Source organism: Epinephelus fuscoguttatus, linkage group LG3 (genome assembly GCF_011397635.1).
Source record: "Epinephelus fuscoguttatus linkage group LG3, E.fuscoguttatus.final_Chr_v1".
Lineage (NCBI taxonomy): Eukaryota > Metazoa > Chordata > Actinopteri > Perciformes > Serranidae > Epinephelus > Epinephelus fuscoguttatus.
In genome coordinates this window covers 15,223,003-15,235,307 of record NC_064754.1, presented here as the reverse complement: position 1 = coordinate 15,235,307, position 12,305 = coordinate 15,223,003, and the positions used below count along the sequence as shown (strand labels likewise).

Genomic DNA, 12,305 nt, shown 5'->3' with positions numbered 1-12,305 from the left:
TTTGGTTTTGAAACAGGGAAGAAACGTATATCTTTTTCCAACCTCTCCAGGTAAAGAGTATCATTAATACAAGACATGATTTCATTAGAGTCAATGGAGCACAGCTGTGTTGCTGTCGGACGCTGGTCTGAGTCGGCCCGATGCTACATCTGTCTGCATCCAGGGGGGTGGGACTTACCGTTGGATCAATTGTTGGTTTGTTTGCAGCAACACATTCTATGACGTTTCTTTATTTTGACAAAATTAATTCCACAGGGGTCACCCTCTGGAACAGGCATCACCAAATGGCAAACTGCAGTCCGGACCTTAATCAAGTGACGGTTCTGTCCCGAGCTGCCTGCGACCACTTTGTGATAGATGACTGAGATTAAATAATAATCTTCATGGAGCATAGGTATTCTATTCCAACTGTCCCGATCAAACCAATTGTTTACCGCGCGTGGACAGATAGCTAGAGAGAACGACAGTGTAAGAGAGATGTGATAGAGATGACAGCATGAAGCAACTAACCTGCTAGTTTCTGGCTACAGACTGCACTGTAAAATCTGACAAGTTGATCTTACTTTTAAAAAATCTGGAAAAAAACAACTGCATTAAAATAGGTAAGAAAATATAACTGTTATATAGATAAAAAATAAACCTAACAGTTGCTGACTTTATTTGATAGATGTAAGGGTAGGCTATGGGATGCAATTTAGACATTATGAGATTCGGACTACTGCTGGGAGGAAATTTTAGTAACTTGACCTCATTGAATTTTACCCATCCTCCAGAGGCTAAGTTTCTCAGTGTGATGGTGCTGCGATGTGTTGAAGGGTTTTAATTTGAAGGTCTTTTATTTCCTTTACAGCTCATTCTGTGACTACAGTACATAATTGAATCTGACTGAGATGGAGAGGCCCCAGTGGAAGGAAATTGGATCATCAGGTAATAGAAAGACTGCTAGGGTAATCAGGAGACCTGTAATGCATCACACGTTCACCCACGCACACACTCACACACACACTAACAAGTAAAATACATGCATGTAAAAGAGCCTAAGATAGAGAACAGAAACCTCTGTAGCCTGTAGCTCCAGTAAGCTAATGCACTTGACCCGAGAATGTGCAGGTTGTGACGGATTAGCCAAGAAACACTCACTCAGAACAGACTGGGGGGGTGGGAGAGAGACAGAGAAGGGTTTCTGAGGAGAGACAGAGACGGATGGAGCAGAGGAGAGAGATATGCGAGCAGTAGGGGGAGAGGTAGGGTGAGAAATTGTGGGAATAACGTATGAATGGCAGCGGGTAAGACGTGACTGGTCGTGTGTGTAGGGGGAGCCAAAGACAAATAGGGAGAAGACTGATGTAGACAGCAGAACGAGAGATAGACACCTGGGTTTCACTTTGAATTCCAGTGGCAACTCTCACGTTTTATCTCTGCATGTCTCTATCTCGGTTTCGTCTCTGTCTTTTTGAACTTGACTGGGTGGCACTGAGAGCCTGCCTCCCTCATGTCCCGTCCTGCCTGCTGTTTACCCAATCACTGTTCATTAACCTGCAGACTGAGAGGCGAGGCAGGGCACGGACTGGACTGGGACTGGCCGTTGCCACCGATACCTAGATAAGCAGAGGTAATCCATGGATTCTGCACAATCAGCAATAACCCTGCAGGAAGTTTGTTTTTACATGTTTGGAATGCTGGATGGGTGAGGTTACAGGCATCAGGAGAACACAGTGTCCGATTGGTTAATACACACAAGGAAGTGTGCTTGATTAACTTTCAGTTACATGGATTTTGCCTGGTTTTGTCTTTTGGACTTTATTAAGTTGCAACCACACAGTAGCTACAGTATCAAGTGGTCAGAAGAAGTCAAAAAGAGAAACTGGAGCCTGAAATCTTACATCACTATGTTTTATATTTCGCGATTGAGTATCTTTTAACTTGTTGTGGGCTAACTGTGTAGTGTGAAGATTCGTACGGCCTAGTGCCAGACAATATGGCCTATACATAAAAGTAATATTTGGAATAAATGGACTTGCACTTGTATAGCGTCTCTCGAGTCATCTGACCACTCAAAGCCCTTTTAACACTACAAGTTGCATACCCATTCACACAAACATTCACACACTGGTGGCCGAGGCTTCTATATAAGGTGCCACCTGCTACTTAGCTTTTAACATACTCACACACTGATGGAACAGCCATCTGGAGCAATTTGGGGTTCAGTATCTTGCTCGATAAGGATACCTCGACATGTAGACTGGAGGAGTTGAGAATCGAACCGCTGGTCTTGCGATTAGTGGACCCACAAAACACTTTATTTATCTCATTATTTTGAAATCTCCTATAAACAACTACTAAAATACTATTTAATAACCTACTGTTATAATAAAGTTAATAAACTATTGTTAAAATGAAATAACCACTGGTGCTTTTATTCTGAAGCACCTGGCTCATCTTGGGCAGGAAGTGTTGATATTTTTGCCATGAACTTGAAGCATCCGATCCACAGTTAGTGTAAAGTTTATCATTAGAACGGCATCATTAAACGTGGATGAAGATTCATTCACTGTGAGCGGGAATGGTCCAGAGCCCTGCAGATACAATAACAATACAATAACTCTCGTCTGCTCACACTATCGCTCAGGAGGGAGTGGTCTGGATGAGCAAGGTGAGTGTGTGCGACGAATCATCTTTTCGTGAGTCTGTGAGAGAGAAATGGCCATAGGAGAGAACGAGAGAACCAAAATGCCAAACGAGTCTCATGCCAATGGCGTAAAAAAAACCTGCCAATTTGATCTCAGTGTTCACAACATAGTCATTTTATACATCCCACATGGAACAAGCTGCGATACATCAAGTATAATCGACATATCGCCCACCCCTAGTGCGGCTTATTTGTTGCTCATTCTCAGTGCTCCCAGGTCAAACCTGTCTAGGACTTAGAGGTACCTTGTGGAGCTTTTGACCACTAGCAGCGCTATGGACCGATTATAGTACTGGGTTCTTTTGTTTTCTTTTCTTTTTGTACAAGGATGCACATGTACTACGGAATTGCGGTACACATTCCTGCCAGTTTCACACTACTCTGCTAACTGACAGTTGGTGCCCAGTAACACAGGCGGTAAAGAAGAAGCTAACAAACATGGAGGAAGGATATGCTCTCAATGCAAGCCTCAAGAATGCTGTATTTCAGTGAGTGTCCGAGAAAACTCCAAAAGGCACCTTTATGTTCCCAATAAGACTCAAACAAAGTTCTTGTTGGTTAAGAGCATCTGAGCATCTATATTTGGTACAACCAATAGTGGGAGCGTAAGAAATATTAAAAGTGAAACACAGCAGTTTTAAAAAGTAGCTTGAGCTACAATTGATGCGTGAGCATGTAATTATTGCTCCAGAAAGCAAACAGGATATGATTTCTTTGAAGGTGTCAATATAACATATTTAATATTCACTTAGTTTTACTATTTAAGCAAGGGAAAAGTCAGAGGTCCTCTTTTCCTCGGCTTGTTCCTACACATCCGAGGATGACAGAGGAATTCACCTCACACAGTTTCGCATTCCTTTTCATCATATGCTCCTGATAACATATGTCCTTCAGCCATTCAACTGTGCAAGCTGCTCTGTGCTCAATATCCGCACGTGCAGAAAACACAACCCCTGCCCTCTCTGAACAAGACACACAGCAGGAGTATAAAATAAGTACTGCGTGATTTATCAAACGGTGAACAAAGGCAGCAGAGGCTTGGCTGGAAATGTAATGAAAAAGAAAAAAACCTTGAGCAGCCTCTCTGTTCAAGGCTCAGAGTGAGGCAGAGCTGCCAAAGATCCAGGAGTGCAAGGGCTCAAAAAGTTTTCATCGACTCTCCTTCCCATCCTGTTTCGGGTGGAGGAGACCTTGAGCTGAACAGAAACATGAGGGCTGTCCAGCCGAGCAGAGAGAAGAGAGGCAAAGAAAACAAGACAGACGGATAGAGAGCAACAGTGAACGTCTGTCTGCTGCCACATACGTCTCCAGATAACAGGCAGCAGTGTAAACAGAGGAAGCAAAGAAGGGATATATATACTCTGTCTGTTTAATATACTGTATGTAATTAAATATGATGATCACCACCAGCAGAAGTCACAGGAGGAGTCAGGGATGAATGTAACAGAGGAAAGATATAGATGCATAGAAGACAATAACTCTACAATAAAAAACAGATGCTTAAACATGCTGTGACCTCTTCAGAATTCAATAGGGAAACACTGACAGACACTTTATGAACTCCAGGCTCGTGTTCCTCTGCCTTCATGCTCCTACATGCAGAAGCTGTCACTGGGAGAAACTCTCCACTTCAACACAAAGAACACAAGCCCAGAGAGGAACAATGCTTCGCCTCTTCTCCGCACGCTCCATATAAATATATGGCATCAATGTAGCAAAGCCTCTAACTTTAGAGTGATCACTGTATTGATCGACTACAGCACACGTTTGGCTGCTTGTTACGCTGGTGTTCTGAATCTGTTTCTTCACTCAGCGTAAATCATTATGAATAGGAGGCTTTCAGTTTGAGATGTGCTGTGTGACAAAACTCTGTCTTGATGTATGCATGTCAGTGTCCAGTTAACATCTCCTTCAAGTGATTCAAATGTGCCTGGCTTATGAGATTTCATGCCAGAAGATGTGATCTGGCAATAGCCTACCATGTGGAGCTGTTTGAATGCATGAAACAAGCCCCACACTCGAGCCACGGACGAGGCTAATTTGAATGAATCCATGGGAGAACAGGATGCAACTTGAGAGATGGTTAACATTGTTTTTAGTTTGCTTATTTCAGTGATTGTGTCTTATGCACAGTGCTCTGTAAAAAGTCAATCAAAGACGCATTTATAGAATGAATTTCAAATTATTTGAGTGATAAATGTCATCATACTTTTCATTTACATTCAACTCCCTGTTAGTGATCATTTAACTTTATCTTTCAAAGCACTTTCAAAAGTCCGTTTCAACATGAGCGCTATGAATGCATCGTTGATCACCCCTCTGACATTTAATCATCATGATGATTCAGACTTTACTGTGACGATGGTTTGCAGAGATGTGATGAATTAGTGGTAGGGACGCCAGAGATATCCACAGCCGCGTATAACGACAGCTGCTCTGGCATCATGAAGAACCTCGTCGATGTGACATGATCAGTGAAATTGCACTTGCTTTGATTTTCTTCTCATTTTTAGGTCGAATGACTGGTGGAGGAGCACGAGCATCGATATGCAATGTTTAAGGATGTTTTTACATTCATTTATGGAAATGTGTGGGTGTGGAAATGAGGCTTGTGCCACAATGATTGAGACTGAGATGACCGAGACAAAAACAATCCCATCTCTCTCTTTTTAGATCTTCCTATGAAGTTTTTATCAAACTATGCCTCCTTTTCTGGTGCCAACAATCTCACAAGGCTCCTCCAACCACTCTGCACACTATCCTCCTGTCTCTCCGACTCCGAATGTGTCCCAGTCACCTCACAGTCACAGTGCTAACTTTCCTGAGCCGTGGAAATGTCCCACAAACGGCTGAACTGTGCTCATTCATCCTAAATTTAGCCCACTCTCCTGATCCCTTCGCAACGGCTGTGGGAAACACTGCATACTTTCCCCCCTCTGCTCCCAACTCAGTGAGGACCTGGCCCGGGCCGTCCTGTCAAGTGCCCGATTGTAACTCACAAGAAAAGTTCCTGTGTTTGGCGTGTAGGTGTCCTTCCTCTGCCTCTCAGACGGGGCTAAAAAGTATGTTTCCCACTCTCCTCACCCTCTCACACACATACATAAAATAAAACAGTCCTTTATCCTCGACCTGAAACAATGGGCTCCCTCATCCAGCTGAGTTACTGTACGTCCACACAGAACACCTCAAGGACAAAGAGGCTGAGCGAGTGGCCTGGCTCTTCAGCAATTTATCCTCGAGGATGGCATACCGATAATACCTTGTGGTCTAGACATATGTTTCCATCAGACGGCCCACTTAGAGGTTAGAGATTCCCAATTCAGTGACCTTCCTTTTAAGCGCTTTGACCACAGCTACTGTATAATTTTCTGCGCTGAATATAAGATGCCGTGTGCCGACAGCCTGCTGCTAGCATCCGTGAAGCTATTTCCGAAAGGACTGGATATCGACCTTGAGACTGACTCTGTGAGCAAACCAGACTAATATTGTCTGTTGGTTCTTCAAAGATGCACTAAACACTTAAAAAAAAGGGATTTTAGAGAGATGCAACATGAAAATCTCCCCAAACTAAATATTCAGTAGCTTTGGGCAGGCTCATACGAGGGAAGACTTGGAAAAAGAAAAGAGGGTTTGTGTGAGCGCGTGCGGACAGAATACAAACCAAAGGCTCGTAAAAAGCTTGAGTCAGAGTGCGTCCTTCTTTCAAATGGTGAGCCACGCCGCAGCTTTAAATATACCAACTTCGCTTGGGGCCCAAGGACACCCAGGGCACATCACCCACTCCTCAGAGGATCCTGAAACACACTAATGAAGGAGTCTTTGTAATAAGTGACCCTGAAGAAGCCCACAGCATCACAATATCTTTCATTCCTCCCATCTGCATCATCAGTGCCGTCACCATCAACAGCCTCAATGTTAGTCATCGGCATCACTGGTGTCTCTGGCATTCTCATTATCATCATCGCTTTCATATCTTTCATCACTGTCCTCCTCTGCCTCATAATCACCACAACAATCACCATCATCCTATTCTAACTCCTCACTGCTCCTCTCCTCCCTCCAGCCGCCCTGCTCCACTCCCTGTCCCAGTTTCCTCCCTTCCGACGAGTAACTTGGGCAGTCGACTTCTGACAGAAGGACACACTGTTTGACTCACTAGTCTGCCTGAGACAAAACCACATCAGAGCACAGCAGAGCAGCCAGAAAGAGCTGGTTACATCCTGACAAGGAAGATGAGCTGTTCATTAGCGGAAAAGAACAGGGAAGGGCTAATAGCTAAAGCATGCAGTGTTCTGGGTATTTAGGGATGGACATGAGTACTCTTTCTTGATTTGGACATCACTATTCATTCAACATGTAGAGTAAATGCCGCCAAACGTCCTACATGTGAAGCATTCCTTTTCCTTTATTAGTCTTTATAGTCTCTCAAGGGGAAATTCACTTTTTTCACTTAGTTATTTTTTCCACGTTACACACACACTGGTCTGAAAATACAGAAGCATGCACTAACAGGACCTGCACATGCATTCATGGAGAGATGTCAGAGCGAGGGGGCTACCCACAGACCGGCGCCCCGAGCAGCTTCAGTGTCTTGCTCAAGGGCACCTCAGCAGTGCCTGGTAGCATGAACTGGCAACTCTCCAGCCAACAGTCCACATTCTGTATTTCTGTCCGTAAGGGAAGTTGAACAGGTGACCTTCTGGTTCCAAAGCCAAGTCCCCACGGACTGAACTACTGCTGCCCAAAGGATCAGTGGCCCATTTGGGGATCGAACCCATGAACCTGACTCCGAACTTTTTTAATATATCCTTGCCCAGCTGTCGCACTCTGTTTATTATGAGACAGTAGTGCTACAAGAGCGTGAGCTCCATGCCAGTGTAACAAATCTGTAACCCAGTACCAGACTCTGTTGAGGCTGAGACACACTAAACTAATACCAAAGAAATAGCAGCGATGAAAGCAGATTGTTGCATCGCCTCACATCACCTGTGTCATCAGCCACTGAACACACCGAAAAGACAGCAGCCAGCAGCCAGCTGCAACGTATGTTCTGCATCTGCGTTAGAGGTAATAACTCTCCATAGTAGTCTGTCCAAAGAGGGAAACCAAGAGAACGGCAGGTTGGATTCAAGATGCTAGTTAGCCAGTTAGCACATTAACAATACAACCCAATGTATAAAGAACAAAGCATATTTATTTTTGAACAACAACAGAAACTATTTCAAACCGTTTCTGCTTAATGGGCAAAAAAAATTATCTTACCAAATATGACAAGTTTGTTTTGATCTCACACCCTTGACTTTAGCCATTAGTTTGCTTTCCTACTTTCTATTTCTCTTCTTGTGCACAGAGCTGAACTGACAATTACACTGATTTCTCTCACCAACAGGCACCGACGACGCTGATTCAATAGGTGTGTGCCGTTTCGGTGTCTGTGACAGTTTATTGGGATCGTTAAATAGCTCAGTGTCAGATGTTAGCTGCTGCTGCTGTGTTAGCTTATGCCAGCTCAGAGACGATCCTTCAGTGCTGCGTCTAACCTACGTAACAGTTTTTTTCTTATGTAAACTTTGAATTTATGGCTTAAAATAGGCTAATTAAAGCCTTGACATAAGTATTCTATTGTGAGTCCTCAAGTATTCTGTAATAATTTAATAAGTACTTTAATACGGGAATTATTTTAAATGCCTATCTTTAGTATAAACTGTATGTTCAGATGTCGTACTCACATGTGTACAAGACTCTTGACTTGCTTTTGTCTTCCTTCATTCCCTGCATGTAATTGAGGTACGTCAATTGTTCGAGTAACAAAGGGCCACTAATAAAACAAGTCAAAGCCCCCAAAACCTCCGTCAATTAAAGAACTAATGGAAAGACGATGGTAAAGGTTGGCAGAGAGAGAACTGCTACTTTTCCCCCAAATAAGTGGACAGTGTGAGCTCCAGCCCACTCTTAACTGAATAAAAGTGCACAGACAAAATGGCTCCCCAGAGGGCAATTCTGGCTACATTTCGCATTAATATATTCATTCTATTAGCCGTGAATTACTTCTTTTTCACAGAGGGCCACTAAATAGCACTAATATGGCTCCTTTTATTTTTACCTTAATACATTCTCTACATCGCTGGCGTCATGCTGGCAGAGGCACTTTGGAACGTGACTGGATCCATTAAATTTCATCATTTTCCAGGAGGTGTTGGCAGGAGGCAAGCATGTGCACGTGCAAGGCTGATACAGGTGCTACAGACAGAGACGAACAAACACTGCATGGTCAGTGCTACATCCAATGCATTATACGACTCTTCGTGTGTGTGTCTTATATCAAAGTGTGTGATTTTTAATTATCCGTGTATTCTATGCAGAATATAAAGAGTCAGTTTTAGGGACAAAACCTAAATAAAGTCGGTCAAAACAACATCTGTGGCCCGTCTCATTCTCGACTGCCCAGAACCAAGGCTAGTGTGTTTCCAGGAAGACAGCCTGTTCTGGTTATTACTAGGACACAGTCTTGAAATCCCCAGCGATCTTTGCCAAAGCTTCGGTTAAAGCGCTCTCCAACGGTTTCAGAGCGGCCATCCATGTTTTTCTCCCCTAAGGGTTAGTGGGGCTGCTGAGAGCAGCAGGGTCTCTGCACCAGATAAATGTTTGGACAGGAGAGGCTCCAGGTTGCTCTGAAAACAATGGGATCAAACAGGACCATCAAAGGCATCTGGCAAGTTCAAAGGCTGGCAGAGAGAACTTTACTTTCGGCCCATATACCGGCAGAGACAGAGGATTACTGAGCATTAGAAAGCCGGCCTGTCAGTATTGCCAGTGGAAGTTTTATTCATGAGTGTCACAGTGCAAATGGAAACATCAAGGAACCAGGCAAAGTAAGATGTGAGCAGTGAAGTGCTGGTGGTGATATATTGCAGTATGGTTTAAAAGGGACATCTGGTAAATCCTATAAATATGTAGCATTGGGTTTTGCACAATAGAGCTCACAAATCAGCACCTTGGCCAAACTCTGCCAAACTTTGGCCGTCTGAGAGCCGCTTTCTTTGACAACTCAATAAAGCACCAACCAAGTTGGGTGACCTTTGCCCTGCGCCATCTGACAAAGCTAACAAAATCAATCTTGCTGCTGCTGACTGGGAGTGATTTTGTGCCAAGCCATCCATGAACCATTAAGGTTCATTACTTTCCTCCCAGGCAATTTACGGGGCTGAATACCGGGAGGAAGACACAAATCCACACCTATGTCTCTGACTTTTCCAGAACGGAGGAGCATGTTTATTATTCTACCTCTGTCTTTTATTCCACGAGTAATCAGTTGCAGGGGGGCGTCTATTTTCCACCTCACACTGCCCCTTTGGTTATCAATGGGACCTTTCAGAAAGGACCTTTCCTCCACTGATTGAAACATCATTTCCTGCTGGCCAAGCACACTGGGGCTATTGAGATGTGCCCCCTGTAATGCTCTCACTACGGCCCTTTCATATTTACTGGTGACCCAGAGACCTCTGGTCCCATATACATATGGTATCAGCTTGCAGTGGGCTGAGGGTGCAAGGCGCATAAATGCACACAAACATTCTCTCAGTATGGAATAGTCAATCTGAGCGACACAGGGCAGGGTTTTCACTGCAACTCCTGCTCCATTCCAAAATAAATACTCCCGAAGAGAGAAGTCGACACTTTAAACATGAGAGAAAAGCATCTGAGCCAAGTGAAAAAAAAAGAAACAGAAAAAGACCTCCTCCGTATAAGACTATATTTAAAGAACCCACCAATCAGAGCAGCCCGCACTGGAGAATCAAACAGCGACCCACTATAAAGCATGGTACATTAAATTGACTTCCATGTGGATTTCTTGCTTGTACTATAAAAAAGGCCTGTCAGCTCCCTGACGTTTTGAGGGTAAGGCAGAGATTAGATGAGAGAGAGGAAGAGCAAGAAGGAGGGGTGGAGATATAAAGAGAGCAGAGAGAGAGGGAGAGATGCGGTGCATTGCTGCATCTCTACGAGGCTGAGGGATACAAACCATGTCTCCCCCGCTCCCCGACCAATTACTAACACACACATTGATTCACTGAGGCGACGAGGTGTGGAGAACATGGGCATAGACACAGCGGCAGTGAACAGTCACAAGGCATACACATTAATCTATACAAAACAATGCTGCAAGTTCACAGGGTTGACATGTTCAAAATACATCAGCATCAGTGTAATTAGGGATTTCTCTGCAAACATGCCCCATAAGGAGCATGCAGGGGGGGAACATGAGTGATGGAACATTACCTGTAGGTCAAAGAATTTGCTGTATCTTCTGTAGATGATGTGCGAGGTGTTATCAGAGTAGGTGACATTGATGAGATATACCTGCCAAGAGAAGAAAGGCAGAAGAAAGTTAGAAGTTGGGCCCCAACTTATTTTTTATTTCATTTTTTAACTGGCTAGTTTTGTCCAGCCAAAAGTGCAAAACCCAGATATTAAACTATGTTGATATGAAGAATCTAGGGATGTCAGTTTCAGTTAATTTTGCTTTCAATAGTCCGACACCATTTAGCCGGTAACTTACCAGTTAATTTTTAAGGAAAAAACATGAAATGACATGATATAAGAGGCCTTTCATTTAAGTCCAGTGCTCCATTGACTCAGTGAGCTTTAGCACCTCACTTCAAAGCACTATCTGTTTAGAAAGCGTGAAATTCGAATGCTTTTAGCTTTGACTATCTTGCCTTTTATTTATTTCTCCTGTTAGCTTTGTGACAGATAGCTGTGAACATGCAGAGACATTAAGCCCGCTTCCACCTTCTGGTCTCTACTGGTTAGCTAACTTTAGCCTTGACCACTCTGCAGTGCAAACCAGGTGTGCTGGGTGGTAGCTAGCTAGCAGCCATGTTCATTTGGCTACTATCCAGTGGCAGGTAGCCTACAGCACCGCTATGGAAAAGTGGTGGCCACCCTCTGGTCTCCCCCAGGTAGCCCTGGTGAGCAAGGTTTGTAGCATTGTCAACTATGTTAGTACCAGTACTCGTGCTGATACTGCTAACGGCACTGACAAAGCTAACAGTAGCTAACAATGCTAAAAGAGTATGTGGCTCAAAATCGGGACACTTACTCACTGGGGCAACCCTGCAGGGAGACCAGTGGGTGGACACATTATACCCACAGCAATACTGTCGGGACGGGTTTATAGTAATCACTGTTTACGAGAGGCCTCTATTTGTAGTCCAGAGCTCCATTAACCCAGTTTTAGTAGTTCATTTCACAGAGCTATCTGTTTAGAGAGGGTGAAATTTTAATGTTTTGTGTTTTGACTGTCTTGCCTTTTATTTGTTTCTCCTGTTAGCTTTGTGACAGACAGCCGCTGGAGACATAGAGCCCACTTCCCACCTTCTGGTCTCCACTGGTTAGCTAATGTAAGCCTTGACCACTCTGTACTGCAAACTAGCCATGTTGGGTGGTAGATACCAGCACCGCTCATTTGGCAATTCCCGCTAGTTACGCCATCCCAGTGGCAGTAGGCCTACAGCATCAATATAGAAAAGTGGTGGCCACCCTCTAGTCTTCCCCAGGTAACCCTGGTGTGCAAGTAGCTTCATTATGAGCCACACAAACCTTTAGCATTGTA

General features: G+C 44.0%; 1 protein-coding gene across 4 annotated transcripts in view; it reads right to left on the bottom strand.

Moving 5' to 3' along the window:
- The window catches only part of sh3pxd2aa (SH3 and PX domains 2Aa), a 148,289-nt gene that overhangs the window by 115,614 nt on the left and 20,370 nt on the right, over positions 1 to 12,305 (bottom strand). For all 4 annotated transcript variants that reach the window (XM_049567372.1, XM_049567380.1, XM_049567389.1 and 1 more), the window contains exon 2: positions 10,970 to 11,050. In XM_049567372.1, the coding sequence (XP_049423329.1) occupies positions 10,970 to 11,050 (81 nt within the window). The remainder of the gene's footprint in view (positions 1 to 10,969; positions 11,051 to 12,305) is intronic.